Source organism: Cynocephalus volans, chromosome 15 (genome assembly GCF_027409185.1).
Source record: "Cynocephalus volans isolate mCynVol1 chromosome 15, mCynVol1.pri, whole genome shotgun sequence".
Taxonomy (NCBI): domain Eukaryota; kingdom Metazoa; phylum Chordata; class Mammalia; order Dermoptera; family Cynocephalidae; genus Cynocephalus; species Cynocephalus volans.
In genome coordinates this window covers 96814797-96833989 of record NC_084474.1, presented here as the reverse complement: position 1 = coordinate 96833989, position 19193 = coordinate 96814797, and the positions used below count along the sequence as shown (strand labels likewise).

Below are 19193 nucleotides of genomic sequence, written 5' to 3'. Positions count from 1 at the left end.
GATGGCACAGGAGGTGCAGAAGGTGACACGGATGACAGGGGAGGAGGAGCGGATGCTGGAGGCACTGGGGGAGGAGGAGGTCGGTAGGGTGGGGGTTCATCAGCAGGGTCGAAGGTGGAAGGATCGAGGGGTGACTGTGAAGAGGGTTTACAGGCTAAAAGGACTTGAGAGGGAGCACAGGAGGAGCAGAGGGTGGGGTTCTGAGCAAAGAGGCGAAAAGCCTCGATGTAGGGGATCTCCTTCCATTTTTTTAGGCGCTGGCAGTAGTTAAAGAGGTCTCGTAGAATGTTAGGATCTAGTGTGCCCTCAGGGGGCCATGTGTTCTGATTATCTAGAGGATAATAAGGCCAATCTTGTGTGCAGAATTTGGTGAGGAGTTTGGGCTCAATATCCTGAGGGAAAGGGTTGGTGAGGTTTTTCAGAAGGCATTGAAGTGGAGAGTCCCCTAGGGAGGAGGAGGAAGCGCCCATTCTGGTCTCTTAATGGGAATTTAGACAGAAATCGGACAGAGATTAGTGATAAGACAGATCCTTCGGCCAGCTGGGAAAGGCGGGATCCTAGAGGGCGTCCCCAGTAGGTCACGTCAGTCCCGGGAGGTTCAGGTACAAACCAGGAGGAGAGAAGGGAGGTGTGGGTCGTCACTCAGACCTCCACTTCTCTAGGGCAAAAGCCCAGTGCCTGAAGGAACCTAGCGCCAGGATTTTCTGGTTGGGTCCCGGACCCGGGAAGTGGAGAGAAGAGAGTGGTGGACAGGAGGGTGAAAGAGAGAAGGAGAGAACAGAATGGGGCTTTTAACCTCCAAAAATGAAAGTAAAAGTTCACCGGGGCTTTGGAACCTGTCATAGTTTGAGAATTTATGGTGGTCGTGAAGACCGTGGTGGGGTGGGGTATAGGCGTTAGGGGCTACCGGACGATCTAGACTCCCTGTGGTAGCCTGAAAAAGGGCCGGTGCCCTTTAGGAAAGGGGGCTTACCTAATGATGAGCCGGTGGCGAGTGGAAGGAGCCAGCGCGGAAAAGAATGGACGAGGGTGGACCGTCAGTGGTGAGTGGTGGAAGGGAGGCCGGTCCTGGAGGGACAGAGTTCCCGAGGGGCGACTGGAAAAGTGCTGCCACTGTGATCCGAAAAGTGTTGCCACTCGAGGGAGCCCTGAGGGGCGACCCGGAAAGTGCTGCCGCTGTGATCCGAAAAGTGTCACTACTCGAGGGAGCCCCGAGGGGTGACCCGGAAAGTGCTGCCACTGCGATCGGAAAAGTGTTGCCGCTCGAGGGGAACTCCGTCCCGGGTTTCGGCACGAATTGAAAGGACGAGTCGACAACAGTTGACGATCCATCAGAGAGAGCTCATTTATTAGGCAGCACACACACATATATATAGGGCTTTAAGGGAAAGCTGATTGGTTTAAAATACAATCCCTATTTAGCATAACGCATGGGGCTTGGGGGGGAGCTGATTGGTGTGCGATTCGCGCCGGCGGGAAGGAGAATGCGGGAGAGAAGGGCAACCAGCGCCATGATGGGGTGCGGCCGAGAAGGGCTTATGTGATCAGGGTGTGATCCCTTGGAGCATTTGGGTTCTTACACATCTAACTTCTCATTTTTATTGGATTGTGACCATTTTGAATTCTTTATTGGTTTTGACTCATCCCTGTAATTCGGTGAAGTGATTGGTTTCTTTTTCTGATTCTGTTTTGAATATGTGTCCATCTGTCCATCTCCCACACTAGCAGGGCTGTCCTTCCCCAGACAGGCTCCAGGTCTGGCCTGAGTCCTGCCCTGTCCTGCCCAGGGCCCTACCGTCTGGGGGCTGAGTGTCGTCTTTTCAAAAGTGTTGTGGGAGTTCTGTGGTGATGTGGGGTTATTGGGATCAGGATTTCCATAAGAAGTCCTATTGGGATTTTGACTAGAATTGTGTTGAATTATGGATTAGTTTGGGGAGATGGACATCTTAAGTTATCTTAAGTGTTCCCCCATTTACAAAGATGGTAGGTCTTCTGGTAAAGTTTTATATTTTTCTCCACAAAGGACCTGCGTAGTTTTAAGGCTTATTTACAGGTATTTTATCGATTTTATACTCTAGCTTTTATAAATTATATTTCTTTTAAAAGTCACACTTTCTGACTATTACTGGCATGTAGACATTGATTTTTATGTGTTGGTCTTGAGGTTCGCACTCTCACTGCACTCATTAAACCTAAAGGTTCATTGTCCATCTCTGGGATCGCCTGTGATGATGGCAGGACTTGAGAACGAGCTGACTGACCCCATGGAGAGCCTGCACCCTGCGCTCCAGCACTCCATTTGTGCCTGCTGTCTCTGACTTGACGACACCCTTTGTCAGGCTTAGGAGTTTCCCTTCTATTTCCAGACCTCTTGTCACGAGTGGCTGTAGCATTTCCTCAAGTGTGTTTCTGCACCTGTCAGTAGTTGGTGTTGTGGGTTGAATTGTGTGCCCTCGAAAAGATATACTGACGTCCTGACCCCAGTAGCCATGACTATGACATTATTTGGAAATAGGGTCTTTGCAGGTAGAATTGGTTAAGTTAAGGTGAGGTCACACTGTAGTAGGGTAGGCCTTTAATCCGATATGACTCCCATCCTTTTGAGAAAACAGCCACATGAGGACAGACAGGGAGAAGGCAGCCATGTGGTGATGGAGGCAGAGATTGGAGCGATGTTATCTCTGGGCTCAGGGACACCGAGGGTCACTTGCTGCAAGCACTAAAAGCTTGGGGACAGGCCTGGGACAGCTTCTTCCTCAGAGCCTCAGAAGGAACCAACCCACTGGGTTTCAGACTGCTGGCCTCCAGGGCCATGAGAATGAATTTCTGTTTTAAGGCACCCAGCCTGTGGCACTTTGTTATAGCAGCCCTAGGAAATTACTACAACTGGCGGTTTTTCTTGTTCCCTCTATTTCTTGCATCCCTGGGATACTCAGTGTTTGTGGTTTCTGAAGCAGGTGCAGTGGGTCAGCTTTAGCTTCAGTGGGCACTTTCCTCTGAAATGGACTCAGGGTGCTAACACTTCGTTTAGGATTTTTTTCCCATGTGGATGAGTAGAAATGGCCTCTAGTTTCCTCCTCCTCCTGGGTTTGACTGGTTTTCATGTCACTGTGAGTGTCTCCTCTTTCTCCTGTCCCTTGAAGCATCTTCTGTTCCTGCAGCATTTGGCAGATGACTTGTGCCATCCAGGCCTGCTGGCTGTGAACTGATTCGGTTTCGTTAAGGCTGTGGGAATATTCAGGTTTTCTATCTGTTAGATCAGATTTTGTAACATGTTTTTCTACTGGATGAGCCGTTTTACCTAAGTTTGCAGAGGCGCCGGCGTGGAGCTGCTCATCGCGTTCCGTCCGCTCTGACTCCCCCCGTGCGGCGGCCTCTCACTCCAGAGCCTGGTGCAGCTCCTCGGCCCCTCGTTCAGTTTTGTAAGGTCTTTTTTAAAAACCGACTCTTGGCTTTATTGAACGCTCTTCTGTATCTTTACTCTTTATTTCCTAACGTTTACTCATTTGAGATTATTTTCTCATTCATTTTCTGTTTCTTCTAAAGTGAATGTTTGAGACTGTAAATTTCCCTCAACATATTGCTTTAGTTTTATTACAGTTTTTGGTATATAGAATTTCCATTGTTCAATTTTAAATATTTTATAATTTTAATTATGCTTTATTCTTGACTCATTTGTGATTTAGGAATGTCTCAATTTCCAAAACCATTGGCCATTTTTTATTCTCGTTCTTGATGGCCAACTTCATTTTACTTTGGTCAGAAAGCTTTTTTCTTTTTTTCTTTTTTTTTTTTTTCAGGCTTTGTGGACTAACATGAATTTTTATAAGTGATTTTGTGTCTTCTTCAAAAATAATTTCTGTTCTCTTTTTGTTGGGCCTCGGCTCTGTGTATGTTGATCAGATCAAATATGTTAATTGTATCTGTGGAGTTTCATACTAGTCTTTCGTCCACCTGATCTATCAGTTCCGAGAGGTGCAGTCTTCCCCTGCAATGGAGGCACTCGTGCGGCCTCCTGGAGACTCTGTCAGTCTCCACTTCCTGTGCAGTGAAGCTGTGGTTGGCTGCGCATAAGCCTGGAATTGATGTTCTCCATGAGCTTTTCCTTTTGTCGTCACGTTGCTGTCCCTCCTTGCCTCTCTGTGTTTTGCCTTGAAGTCACTTTGCATGATGTTTGTGGTGCCCTGTGTCTCTTTGGTCAGGATTTGCCTCTCGCATCTTTGCCATCCTGTCACTTTGTAGTCCTTTATCCTTTAGGGGTTTTTCTTACAAATAACGTGTAGCTGTTTGGTGTATTTTTCTAATGCAGTCTGAATACCTGTCTTGCATGTGGAGGGGTTGTTCCAGTCGTGGCCAGGAGAGTGCTGGCACGGCGAAAGGCCTGCCACTATCTCACTGTGTCCACGCGGACCGCCTTCTGCCTCACCCAACCTTCTTCCTCTCACGCTGACCCACCCGGGTCGTGGCGTTCGAGGGGGTTCTTGTTGAGGAGGGCAGGGCCCTTCTTCACGGGACCGGTTTCCTCATTGCCTTCCAGTCGCGCTGCTCTACCTGCCAGTGTGGGGACGTCCGCACCACCGCACAGCCAGCAGCGCGGGCCTGCAGCCAGCACCGGGCTGCATCTGGCTGACCTCATCACTTAGACGGGATCTCAGTGATGTCCTGATTTTCGTTTCTCTGCTTCTCATTGGTTTTACTAGTTCCGATGTGCTTCCTCAGCCTCAGAGTTTTCTTATGTGTAAATTGACGGCTTACATTTTTGCTCATTTTTCTGCTGGGGTTGCTGGTTAATTTTATGTGCTAGCTTGCGGGATGTAGTGGATTGAATTATGTCCCCCCAAAACTCACTGAAGCTTGAATTGTGTCCCTCAAGTTTTGTGTATTAGAAACTCGACCCCTACCATGACTGTTAAGAGGGTGGGAAATCCTATTATGGTAATTGTAAGGTGGGACCTTGAAGAGGTGATTAGATTATAGGACTGTGCAGTAGCGAATGGATTAAAAATGGTGGTCAGGGGTGTTGTTCTGAGGGCTTTAAAAGAAGAGGAGAGTCTGTCCCTCTCTGCTCTCACTGCTTCCACCATCTTGCAATGTGAAACCCCTGGGTCACTGTCACCACCACTAGATGGACTTTGGACTTCCCAGCCTCAGAAACTGTAAGTGATAAATTTTATTTTCTTATAAATTACCCAGTTCCACGTATTGTTATAAGCAACATAAAACGGACTAATACACAGGAGTTTATTGTATATTTTTCTCTTTCTAAAAGCTGACTGGTAAGGGGATCTTAACCCTTGACTTGGTGTTATCAGCACCACGCTCTCCCAAGTGAGCGAACCGGCCGTCCCTATATAGGATCCGAACCCGTGGCCTTGGTGTTATCAGCACCAGACTCTCCCGAGTGAGCCACAGGCCGGCCCAGTTTACTGGATATTTCAGATGTCAATTCCTTGTTGGTTTAGACATTAGAGTATCTTCTGCTCTCTTGTCTGCCTGTTGACTTATCCATGGTATTCTTGATTTTCATGCAACCCCGTTTGTTAGTTTTTGCCTTATGGTTTATGTTTTTAATGTTTTATTTAAAAATTTCTTCCCTAGCCATGTGTCCAAAGATATTCTCTTATTCACATTGAGGCTTTAAGCTACTGTAGTCCGTCCTGTGTGGGGGTAGGAGGGATCCAGTGTCCACCTCCTCCTAAACAGCTTACCCTTTGACCATTGTTAGGCAGTAGCCCTTTACCACATGTTAAATTGAACACCCCCACAGCACGCCCACTCACTGGAGCTATCCATTATGTCCCCAGGTCCATTCACCTGTCTCATGCCAACACTGTGCTGACCCTTTGCAGCGTGTCTTGCCATTTGGTGGGCAGACTCCAGGAGAGCTGACCTCTTTACTATACAGCCTCTCTCGTCTTCTAACCTTGATGGTTTTGTCTGGTTTTATTTTTCCTAAGATCGTTGGTTGCCAAAAAGAAAAGTGAGGCTTAGTTCAATGTCCAGCACCAGAAACACTGGCTAGATTGGTTTTCTGTACCAAGCCTTGTCCCATGGGGAGCAACAGGGGTGCTGTGGGGCTCCACCTGCTGTGCTGGCTGAAAGCAGGGACCTGCAGGGTCAGGCCAGGCATGGTGGGATTCCCCCAGAGGCACAGCTTGGGTTACCCAGGAGCCGAGGTGGAAGCTTCACCTGTGGGAGGCAGGGGCAGAGGCAGAGAAGAGGCTTGCCCTCTTAAGTGGGAAGACCTGTTTTGGGAGAAAAGGCAGCCCATTGCAGAGCAGGACCCAGTTCAGAGCAGTTGAGTTATCTGTGTGGTCCCTGGTTGCTGCTTGAGGGGGTGGTGGCCCCCAGACTGAGCCTGGGATTTGATGTGCCAGAACCCTAGAGCACTGACAGCCTGGACTGTTCCACCCCACACACAGAGGTCCCATCCATCCAGAGCAGCCAGCAGCCAGCACCACAGTAAGCCCAGGTTTCCATCTGACTATCTGCGCAGGTGCCACCTGAGCAGACTCAGGGCTGTCACGGGGGGCTGGGGCCACATGGCACGCCTGCTGCAGTGTGCTGTCCACAGTGGGACAACAGGGTCCTAAGTGGGAGATGCTGGGGCCATGCTGGGACCTGCTACCTGCTGCTGTTCCCCTCTGCCAGGATGTGTCAACAGTGTATTCTTTTTTCACTGCTGAGTAGCACTCCATTGTATGGATGTACTACCTTTTGAAGGGAATTGAGGTTGTTTCCAGGCTTGGGCTATTACTATATAACTACTATGAACATTCATGTACAAGTCTTTATATCAACATACACTTTTGTTTCTCTCAGATAAATATCCAGAAGCTCTGTAGTTAGGTGCATAAACATTTAGGATTATTATGTTCTCTTATGAAGTGATCCCTTCATCATTACAAAATTACCCTCTTTATTCCTAGTAGTATTATTTGCTCTGAAATCTATTTATGTACCAGTCCAGCTTTCTTTTGATTAGCATTAGCTTGGTGTCTGTTTTTCCAACTTTTTACTTTTAACTTTTACTATTTTTCTCTCTTTATTGTGACTTTTCTTGTAGGCAGCATATTGTTAGATCCTACTTTTTAGTCCAATCTGACCATCTCTGCCTTTTTATTGGGGAATTTAGACCACTAACATTTAATATGATTATTTATATGGTTGGATTTAAATCTGTCACCTTGCTTCTTTTTTTATTTGTTCAATCTGTTCTTTGTTCTGTTTTCTCTCTTTTTCTGTCTTCTTTTTGGTTATTGAGCCTTTTTTTTTTTTTTCTTTTTCTTTTTTTCTTTTTTTCAGCAGCTGGCCAGTATGGGGATCCAGACTGTTGACTTTGGTGTTGTAATACCACACTCTAACCAACTAAGCTAACTGGCCAGCCTGAACATATTTTTTATTCCACTTTACCTCCTTCTGTTGGATTCTTAGGTATGGCTCTTTGCTGTGTTTTCTTAGTGATTGTTTGAGGGTTTATAGTATATATTGACTTATTACTGTTCACCTTCAAGAGTATTATACCACTTCATATATGGTGTAAGAACATAGTACAGCATTTGTTAGGTTCCATTTCTCTCCTCCCACACTTTATCCTATTGCTGTATATATTTTATCTCTCTTTGTTATAAACATCTCAATACATTGTCACTATTTTTGCTTTAAGCAGTCAATTTTCTTTTAAAGAGATTTAAATGCTAAGAAAACTTTTTTACATTAACCCACATAGTTCCCATTTCCAGTGCTTTTATTTTTATTTTTTAATTTTATTTATTTTTTTTTTTCTTTACATTCTAAGATATTGTGGAGCAGTTGGGGGTGAGGTGAAGAGGGGAAGATGGAGGGGAACAGAGTAGGAGAAGGAAGAAGTGGGGGGCATGATTGAGCCCTTGGTGCCCCCTCATTCCGGCAACAATGCTCTTCCTTTCTTGCATAGATCCAGATTTTCATCTGGTATCATTTCTTTGTGCTTGAAGGATGTCATGTAACATTTCTTGAAATACAAGTCTGCTGATAATGACACTTTTAACTTTTGTATTTTTGCAAAAGTCTTTATTTCACCTTCATTTTTGGAAGATATTTTGGCTGGGTCTGGAATTTTAGATTTCCAGGTTTTTTTCTTTTTGTAACTCCATTGTCTCCCCGCCCCCCCCAACTAGCCGGCATGAAGATCCAAACCCTTGATACTGGCGTTCTAACACTGCGTTCTAACCAACTGAGCTAACTAGCCAGCCCTTCCAGTGTCTTCTGGCTTGCATTATTTCTGACAGGAAGTCTGCTGTCATCCTTTTTTGTGTGTTTCTTTACATAATGTGTCTTTTTATTCTGTCTGCTTTTATTTTTTCTGCATTGCTGATTTCAAGCAATTTGATTAAGATATTGTCTTTATGTAATTTTCTTTATATTTCTTGTGCTTGGAATTCATTGAGCTTATTGAACCTATGGGTTTATAGTTTTCATCAAGTTTGATACATTTTCATTTTTTCTTTCAAAATTTTTTCAGCCCACCCCACCTTCCACCCAGGACTCCAATTACATATATATTAGGCCACTTGAAGTTAAGCCACAGCTCACTGGTGCTCCAGGATTTTCTTTTTCTTTATATTCTTTGTTTACTTATTTTTAGTCTTTGTTTTTTCTGTGTTTCATTTTGGGTAGTTTCTATTGTTATGCTTTCATATTTACTAATGTTCTCTTCTGTAATGCCTATTGTTCCATTAATCCCTTCCAGTATATTTTTCATTTTGGACATTGTGACATTCATCTGTAGAACTTTTTTTTCTTCATCTCTAGAACTTTAATTCGGGTCTTTTTGTATATTTTGTGTATCTACTTAACACGTTCATTCTTTTTTCTAGCTTTTTGAACATATGGAATATAGTTTTAATAACTCTTAATGTCTTTCTCTACTAATTCCATCATCTTTGTTGATTCTGAGTCAGGTTCAGTTGATTGAGTTGTCTCCTCATTATCGTTCGTTTTGAACAGGAAACTGAATTCTGTGAGAACAAGTCATGTCAGATATGAGGGGATGCTGTTCCAGCAGAGGGAAGTGCCAAGTGCCCCGTTCTGAGGAGGGAACACAGTAGGTGTGCCCAGAGGAACCAAAAGGAGTTAGTGTTCCCCACCATCAACACCAATTGCAGGTGTCCATCATGATGAGATTTTACATACTTCATCTGTGAAGATGTCTTTTTACACAGATAGGCACTGCTAAATACTGATGTCAGCCCACAAGCTTACGGTATTATTTGAGCACACTCCTCACTTGGAAGGTGTTCATGAAATTCTATTAGATTCTTCCCTCGATATTTGTCTTTTAGCACATCATTTTATTGCAGATTGATCACTTCTAAATGAAGGTTAGGTAGAAGCTCCCAGTTGCACAGTTAAATGGATTTTGAAACAGAAATTTCCTTCACACATTAAGATCTAAAAATTTTTGCTGAAACTATATTTTGAACTTGGAAAATGTATCTGCTGCAAATTTGTGTGGCAATGAAGATCTTGCTTCTTGTTTTAATTTTTGACAACATGGGAACTAGGTAGAGCAGCTTGACCTTTCTTATGATTTAGACATCAGTTGTCATTGAAATGACTTTACTGCAGTATATGTTTCACACACAAGCACTGTTTGCCTTATAGTTTTAAGTTGAATTCATTAAGAAATATTATGAAGTCTGCAGCAAAAATGAATTTCCAAAGCCATTCAGTGTTTAATAGTGGTTGAAGGAAGTTTTTCTCATTCAGATAACTTCACTCTTGACCCTGAGTTCACAAATCTTACAGGAAAACTTTGTCTCTGCTATGCTGTTGAACTGCTGTGTGATGGGCCAGGTCAGGGCACTTGGCTTCTGTTTCTGGCAAAGATTTACAGCATTGATGATGAAAGTGAGTGAAGTTAACTGTTGACACTGCAGTTTCAATGACTTGTGACATGACCAGACACCTTCCGCAGAGTACCTGCTAACAAGTGACACAGTAAATGACCATCGGCGTGTGTTTTCACGTAACCTTACATTTCCATGAGCGTTGTAAATTTGTCCAACCTAGCATTTTTCTGATCCATACATACTCTTACATGATCAGTTTTAACACATCTTAGCAGGTTCCACTTCAGGTTGTACTGAATTAGTGTCTTCTCAACTTATTTAAAAATATTCTCTGCTGTGGTTGCTCCACAAGGACAAATCACAGAGGCTCATTCTTCAGTAACTTCAAAGCTAGTGTTGACTTTTTGAATAAGTGACAACTGAGTAGTTTCAGAACATGTCAACTCATGAAGAGCCAAGGAAAGTCCCTGTAATCACTTGACTGTGATGATGTTTCTCTCTGTCCTCAGCTGTTCGAGAAGCTGCTTTTGCCAGAGGAATAATAATCCTAAGGAAGTTTATTTTCTCTGGACACACAGTTTGGCTGCTGCACTCAATACAGTTTAATTAACTCATCATCAGTGAACAGCTTTTCTTGCTTGGCTAACAAGTGAACCTTTTTTTTTTTTTTGGTGGCTGGCCAGTATGGTGATCTGAACCCTTGACCTTGGTGTTACCAACACCACGCTCTAACCAAGCGAGCCACTGGCCAGGCCAAATGAGCCACTTTAAAACTTACTTCAGTGTAAAGGCCATTTTAATTTTTGTTATAAAATCTACGGTGATGAGATACTCCATTTCACAGTTCCTGTTTCCATTTAAAATTGTTCTGACCATTGTGCAGGTTGGGAATGTTGCAATGAGTGCTTGCCTAGTGATCCAGGTGTGTTACACAGCTATGTGTCACTCACAGTGGACACGGTGTTCTCTGTCTAAACCAGTCTCAGAACAGCCCACGTTCCTCTGTGCCCTGGAAGCATGACATTTGAGGTCCACTTTTCCTTTCCTGTCTCGACAGCATGTGCACTGGCAATAAAAACAATAAGGTGCCGTGGTCTGGTGCAAATGCTGCCGAGTTCTAGCAGCACCACCATGGAGCTGACATGCTACATCAGGTGTCTGTCATAGTCATGCAAAGGCAGCCACAGATGATACATAAGCAAATCAGCACAACTGGATCTCCATAAAGGTGACTGAAATCTGAATCTCATGTAGTTTTTACATCACAAAATACTATTCTATATGTTACTTTTTCCCCACCATTTAAAAATATGAAAACCATTTGTAGCTCACAGACCAGACAAAAACAAGCAGCGGGCAGGACATGGCTAGAGTTTGCTGGCCTGACGTAAAGTGAACTGCGGCCTTGTCATTGTGCCCAGCCTGACCTGGCTCAGGCCCCTCTGTGTCCCCCTCAGTACCTGCTATGCCTCAGCACAGGGGCCCCTTTCTGTTCCTGGGATGTGGCACACTCATGCCCCTTGTGATTTCTTGTGCCAGGTCTCCTGTTTCCTCCACTCCCTGCTCAAACATCCCTCGTGGGGAGCTATCCCTGTCTCCCTGGTACTGCTCCCCATCTCGGTCCCATAGCTGCCTGAGGTTCTGGTTTGCTCCATGGAAATAAAAGTGTGTCTGCCCTGCCCCAGGCCCAGGCCCAGCACAGAGGTGGAGCTCAGTGAGGGTTCAAGGCATGCTTCGATACATTGGCAGAGGTCTGGGGACAGGATGTGGACACAGCCTCCAGAACTGGTGGCTGAAGGTGGAAATGGAGAGGGGAGTGTCAGAGCCCCGAGGGCCCAGGGAGCCACATGCAGTCTGAGCCCAACCTCTGGTGGCTTGGAGCCCACTGTGTCTCCAGGATGCTGAGGCGAAGACTGCAGCCAGTGGAGGTGGCTTCTGCACACGTCTCCCAGGAGATAGCGTGTCCCCAAGGAAGAAGAACGGAGTGTTGTGTAAAGCCACAGTGAGCACAGGGAGCCTGCAGGACAGTGGCTGCAGCTGTGGCTTTGCAGGGCTTCGGTCACCTTTTGGTGACCAGCCAGAGACAGCAGGAGGGATGTACCAATTGATATAGAACTAGAGACAGGTATCTTGTAGATGAGTTTGCATATGGTTTTTAACATTTCTAGCTTTTTAAATTTTTTAATTATTAAACATAAGTATCTGTTTGGAGGCATTTACCACCAGCCAGTGTTAACATTTGCCATTTGTGTCTTCAACTTTTTTAAAAAAAACAGTGACATTTTTGTCAGAGAAGTGGTGCACATTAGTCATAGAAAGTCCGCGTAATCACATAGAAGAAAATGTCCCCCTGCCCAGTGCTGTCTGTTAACCTTCTGGCATATCCTCTGCAGGTTTTGGTTGTTGTTTTGTTTTGTTTTTTGTTTCGTTTTGTTTTCCAGCAGCTGGCTGGTGTGAGGATGGAGCCCTTGACCTTGGTGTTACAACACCGACCTCCACCCAGCTGAGCTCACCGGCCGGCCCTCCCTTGCGGGTCTCTTAAACACTCCACCTGCTCCCCGGCCTCAGCCGCCGCTCCCTCAGTGCGAGCAGCGAGCTCCTCCCGCCCCGCCGGCGGCCGCGGGACTCAGTCCTTATATGTATTTGGGTCAACATCTGGGCTTTCTCGTATTCTGGAATCTACTCCTCAGCCTGAACCGCGCTGTTGCAGTCGTGGGACTTGGTGTTCTTGCTTGTATCTGATGGTGCAAGTGCCGTCCTCTCCCGTCACCCTTCTCAGGTCTTCCTCAGCAATTTTTACATGTCTTGGGGGAGGGGTGAGCTTCTAAAACATTCTAACTATTAGAATTTATATTAGAATTTGCATTAAACTTATTAACGAGTTTGGAAAGCAGTTGCATCTTTATAATTGCTGAGTGCCCCCTCCAGGACTGTGCACTTCTCGTTACACGTCCCATCTTTCTCCACCTGTCTCATAAAACTTCCTGGTCTCACTCTGAGCCCCACACACCTGTGTATTCATGCCTAGGACTTGTGTCTCACTTTGTTGTTGTTACCGTCATTGTCACAGAGGTGAACTTGGTTCTAACTAGTTGCTGGTGCACAGAAAAGCCGTTGGTGGCTTGTGTTAGGTACGTGAAGGCAACATTACCAGGCTCCTTTAATACTTCCAGTGGTTTTTCCATTGATTCTTTTGGTTTTTAGGCTGACAATGAATGGTAATTTTTATCTCTTTCTTTCAAACTTTTCAGTTTCTTGCTTTTTCCTTGTCTTATTGCATTGACTAGCACAGGGGCTCTGCCTGCTGGGAGGAGGTGGGCTTAGGGCAAAAAGAATACCTGACTGGACTGATGAGGGGACAGCTGTGTTGGCTGGAGCCAGGACTCGGCCATCTGTAGGAAACCAAACGGGCAACACCCACGTTCTAAAAGTCAGGGACAGGTGGGTGGTTGTAAACATACTGTACTTTTAAGTTATTGTGCTGTGTTCATATATTTCTTTGTTTTGCTGTATTTCAGTTCTTCCCCACCAGGAGTGTTCCTTGAGAAGGACTATGAGGTTTACCGGGATTATGGCGCAGACGGCCAGCTGCTTCACTGCAGGTAGAATGCTGTCCTGGGTGCGACCCTCTGTGCTGACCTGAAGGTGGCTTCCCAGGCGGGTGGAGCTGGGGTCACTGGAGAAGAGTCTGCTCAGCAGGAAGCAGCTAGCAAGAGGGGCCCAGCATGTGGGCCCAGCGCAGCTGACACTGAGCCAGGGCACCATGAGGGGCTGTGGAGGCTGCCGGCGCTGGGGCCTGGCAGAGTCCATGTAGAGCTGTCCCCAGGGGAGCCAGGTCCTGGAGGTCCTCGGTGTGTGGTCCACCCCCAGGCAGCTCTGGGCCACACAGGGCAGAGTACCCACCAGGCCCAGTGGACAGTCTGTATTAGTTGTAGGGAAGATGGTGGGCTTTGGCCTCTCTCGGCCCAGGGGCAGACTTGCAGAGCATTGGAAGGTGCCAGAGACCACGCTTAGCCCCTAGTGCCTTTACACTGGGTAGGCGGGGCTGTGTCACAAACAATCGGTATGTCCAGGCTGGAGCTGCCACCTGGACTTCTTCCTGGCCATGGTGGTGACTGGTTTGCTGTGGGGCATGAAGGGCTCAGGCAGGTGCTGTCCCTCTGGGTGGCCTGGGTGTGTCCAGCACAAACCACCCATTAGCAACGTCATGTTGGGGGATGGATTGGAAGACCTGAGGGGGCTTTGGCAGTCTGCTCAATTGAACGATCAGAGCTTGTAAGTTGTAACTGGCTTTGCTTCTTAAGTTTGTATTTGCTGAAGACCAGGGGTGTAGAAGGGACTTGGAGCCTGCCCTAGTCCCAGCAGTGTGGCTGTCTGGCTGTGGGTATGTTTCATAGCTTCATGTGGCTTCTATTTCCTCATCAGTGAGACCTGTGGGTGGCTGACCCAGTGGTCACTGTGAGTTGACTGAGTTCCATGCCAGGAAGCTCCACCATCTCCTCTTGCCCCCATCACTGAGACCTTGGGACAGAGGCCTGGTCATATCTAGAAGCAGCAGCCAGGTCTACAGGAGGTGTCAGCAGGCATGTGAGAGCAAGAGGCTCACCTCAGTGTGGTCACCTACATCCTCAGATGATGCGTATTTTTTAGCAAGGAGAGTGGAGCAGGTGGGGAAGGGGTGGTCAGACCCCATCCTGAGAAGTCCTCAGTCCTTTCTGCTGAGAGTCCGCAGCCGTGTGTGTTCTCAGGGTGAGAAGGGGGACCACACTCACCAGGGTCAGACATTGCTGGAAGGCAGATCTTTGTGTGGCCATCTATCTGCCAAAGCAAGTTTTTGTCATCCACACCATGATCTAGGCCTCTGGAAGAAAAGGCACATGTATTCCTGGGGGGGTCACAGAGGGCGGAGTCAAGCAGTTACAGAAGGTGACAGTGTCTGCTGGGGCTAGTGCTGACAGTGCCAGGTTCCCTGAGCACCGCCCTGGGCATGCTAGAGGCTGTCGGTGTGAACTGCCACAGCCACGCAGGTACTCCCGGAAAGGGAGGAGACCTGGCGCCCAGCACCCCCAACGAGCCTGCAGGAAGGGCTCCTGCAAAGAGCACAGGAGCAGCCAGGCCCCCAGGGCATCAGTGTAGTCGATCAGCGTGAAGTATGTGGGATGGCAGGAAATCAAAGTCCCTGTGAAATAAATAAGACAGAGCCAGAGAGCGGACCAAGCCCTGAGCTGCCGGGAAGGTATGCTGCCGCCCAGCCTGGTAAAGGTGAATTGCGTCTGGTGTTCTCTGCTTATTGGGATGAAGAGACAACTTCCCAGCTTGATAGCAGCCCTCACATCGGCGCAGCAGCTGCACTCGGAACTGCCCAAGCTCACAGCACTGCCCTGCAGTCCTCCTCAGTGCTGCCTGCTGCTTCAGGTCTCACCCGCTGCTGACCTCTGATTCCCCCATGGAATTTCTCATGGGGGAGAGGGACGTTCCAGATGCGGAGCCTCAGCAGGAACCTCTCTGGCCTGGAGTAGGTGCAGCATCGGGATAGACGACCAGTGGACTTAAGGAATATTTATAAAGTAAAGCTGAAAGAATTTGGAGACAGTGGGAAGGAATGGAGATGTGACAGCCAACACCCAGTCCTCCAGCTTGAGCATCTGGCAGGTGGCTCCAGCAAGTCCGAGCGAGGGCTGGACATCCAGGTGGCAGTGGCCAGGGCAGGGAGGGGACTTACCCTGGAGCTCAGCCTGCTGGCGCTTCAGGAGCTAATGTGCTTGCCCAGGGGAGCAGGAAGCGGAAGGAACCGGGAGCTGACACGGGCATGGCTGAGGAAGGGGCCCATCCAGGGGCAGCTGGTGCTGCCTCTGAGGGCACATCCTGAGCCCACAAGCCCCAGCCAGGGGGCCATCAGGAGGCCACAGGGGACGCGGGTGCTGAGGCTTGACATTGTTTATCAAACATAACTGCATCTTGCTCGGTGAGAGCATGACTGTACTTGCACTTACAGACTTTGGAGCAGAGGGTTTTCCTCTGACCTGCCCCCTGCTCTGTGTGCTGCGGGGCTTCCACCCACAAAGCACGGCTTTCCTTCATTTCTGCTTTCAGTTTTGTGCAGCTCTCAATTCTTCCTTTGAAATTAGGCCCTGGAGAAACGCCCTATGGGGCCCTGCCCGCCCCCTGGCTTGTAGCATTTCCAGAGCCATTTCCCACTTTCATGGTGGTTGAAAGCACCCACTGAACAACCCGCGTCGGATGGTGGTCAGTTTCCATTTTTTTCAGAGATGGTGGAGATGGTCTTTCCGCCCTTGTGCCTCTACCCTACAGAGTTGGCACAGGGATTAGGGAAGGGGTGAGGAGGAAGAGGAGGAGGAGGACAGCGTGGGAGCAGGAGAAGAGAGAGGCCCGGAGGAAAGACGCGGGTGGCAGGGGCAGCACAGCCTCCGGGACAAGCTCAGGAAACTGGGGATGAGAATCACAGCTGGGTCCTGGACGCTGGGTGTGAGGTTCGGGGCACTGAGAAGAGCAGAGCGGTAGAGTTGGGGGGACCCAGGGCATGGGGCTGCAGAACAGCCAGGGGTGAGCATGGAGCTGCCTGGAGGGTGGACGGGTGGGTGAGGCCAGGGGTGCGAGAAAGGTGAGAGAGACCCCTCTGACCAGAGGTGGTCCTCATTGGCTGGCACCGCGTCTGTTCTGTACAACCCAGGGAGGGTCTGGGGCCTCCCCACCTATGACTCCGGTGCTGTGCGTGGCAAGGGTGGGCACACGACTTCCTGTTTCCCCATCTCCGCCCTGATTGGATGGAACAGCTCTTGGTTCCCAGAGCAGAGCACGTCCTCTCCTGACACCAGCTCCTGACAGCTGACCAGAGGCTTCTTGGGCCACAGCCGGCAGCAGTGTGTGACCATCTGCTGCAGCCTCTCCAGGATCCCCAGGCCAGGTTAGCACCAAAGTTGGTGTTGAGTGGAGGAGTCACAAGTATGCAAAAATAACAGTTCATACACCATTTAATGTCCATTATAACCAATGCATAAACTAAGGCTTAAAGATGTCACATGACCTTCCCAAGCCCTGCAGCCGGAAGCAGAGGGGTGGACACTGCGGCCGCTCCTCAGGGTTTGCCAGGCCCTGCTACGTGGGCTTCTGCCCTCCACTCCCCTGGCGGCAGGCTGGGAGCAGGCGCGTGCAAGTCCAGGAGCGGAAGCCTGCGCCCCGGCCCTGCCGCACACTGTCCCTCTGGGCAGCGAGGCCAACCTGCAGGGTTTGCCCGTGGCTGTGCTGAGTGCCCAGGGTTCTGGAGCTGCAGCCTCACTCCCAGCCGTGCCCCACCTACCCCAGAAAGGCCCAGCGTCCATCCGAGGGACTGAGGCCGCAGAACAAGCTGCACAGGTGGTTCAGATGCTCGGGATGTCCACTCCCTGCAGTAGTGGACAGACTAAGCTCACACCGACCCCCACCGAGAGCTGCTGGAGAAGCTGAAGGAAACACGGAATCATTTGGAAGTCATCAGAGAGGGCCTGAGGCAGCGAGGGCTCGAGGGCCCTCCCTGGGACATCCCACGGGCTGGGGCCTTGGGCCTGTGCTGCTGCTCAGACTCCCGGAGGCGGCGCCTGGGAGGAGGAGAGACGTGGACGGACCAGCCCCGAGCCCTGCCCCCAGCTGCTGACCCGCAACAAGGGTCAACCCAGGCTCAGACCATGTCTGCAGTCGTTCATACACACAATGACCACAATTTCAAGCTAAAACTACTGAATTGATTAGAAATAGAAACAGATGCACAGGTCTACGTTTTAGAGTTATCAGATACTGACTTTGATAAACACGGTTCGTGCATACAGGATAGTAAGTGGCTACTAAAAAGAACTAAATATATATTCTAGAACTGAAGAATACTGTAACAAGAACTAAGAACTCAGTGCATAGTGCTGTGGTGTGAATGTGTCTCCCCGCCCCGCCCCCAGTTCATCCACTGAAGCGCTAACCCTCAGGGGGTGGTATCAGGAGGCAGGGCCTTTGCGAGGGGATTAGGTCATGAGGGCAGATCTGGGATTAATGAGACTAAGGAATGGGATTAGTGTCTTTATAAAAAGAGGCCCAGAGAGGCCCCTCACCCTCCCACCATGTGGGGCCACAGCAAATAGGTGCCGTCTGTGAGCCTGGAAACAGGTCCTCAGCAGACACTGAATCTGGGTGTCTTGATCTTGTATTTCCAGCCTCCAGAACTGAGAGAAATATTATATTTTATTTTTATTTTTTGGCAGCTCTCTGATACAGGGATCTGAACCCTTGACCTTGGTGTTCTAACACTGTGCTCTACCAACTGAGCCATCCGGCCAGCACTAAGAACTGTGAGAAATAAGTTTATGTTGTTTTTATATATTCTGTTCTGATAACCCAGACTAAGATGATAGGTTTCAGAGCAGAATAAACATAGCTGAATAGAAAATTCGTAAATTGGGCGGAAGATCAGAAGAAAATACCTATTCGGAAGTATGGAGTGGCAAAGGGATGGGAGACACAGAATACAGCATGAAAACTGTGGGACACGTGGAAAGAGCTGAAATCGGATTCCCAGAGAGAGGAGATGGGGGGAAAGTGATGTTTGAATACATAACCACCAACAGTTTCCCAAAAACCACAGAAGATGGCAAGCTGCAAATTGAGAAGTGCTGGGGCTGGCAGTAGGCTCAGTTGGCAGAGCACCATGTTGTAACACCAAGGTCACGGGTTCAGATCCCCGTACTGTCCAGCTGCAAAAATCAAAAACAAAAAATAAGCTGTAAGAAGTGCTGTGAACTCCAAATAGAGAACCATACCACGCAGCCTGGGGGAGAGCAGCTGGCAGAGGCCCCTGCTAACCTCTCCCACGGCAGTGTCCTGGGCCCAGCCCCTGGCTCAGCAGGCACAGCCACGGGACGCAGGATGGCATGGCTTGGAGTGCACGTGGGCATTATGTCTGTGTCGTCCCAGCCGTGTGGCTGGGAGTCAGTGACCTAGTGAGGCAGAGAGGCCAGACATTCAGTGTGACCTGCACTGGATGGAGGGACCAGGATTCAGACAGCCCGACTCCCAGGGACGGTGGGTGCCCTTAGCCTGATGTGGGCATTAATGGGCAGCTGGAGGCAGTTTTGCTGTCCCTGTCCAGGTGAAAGTGGTGGCTGTGGGGGTCAGAGTTGAGGGGACAGTCAGTCTTTGTGGAGCTCACTTTCAGGAGTCTTTTAGGAGCCTCTGGTTGAAGGCGTTGTGCCCTGCTGGACTCACCTGGACTCCTGGGTCCCTGTGCAGTCAACCCACCGCTTGGTAGGAGCATGGGCAACACCGGGACAAGGGGTGAGGCCTGCAGAGGGCTCAGCACGCTCTGTTGAGGAAACGTGC

The 19193-nt window shown here is 48.6% G+C and overlaps 1 protein-coding gene across 2 annotated transcripts in view; it reads left to right on the top strand.

The window, feature by feature from the left end:
- ARHGAP39 (Rho GTPase activating protein 39) overlaps positions 1 to 19193 on the top strand; it is a 74651-nt gene that overhangs the window by 38306 nt on the left and 17152 nt on the right. For both annotated transcript variants that reach the window (XM_063079892.1, XM_063079891.1), the window contains exon 3: positions 13352 to 13435. In XM_063079892.1, the coding sequence (XP_062935962.1) occupies positions 13352 to 13435 (84 nt within the window). The remainder of the gene's footprint in view (positions 1 to 13351; positions 13436 to 19193) is intronic.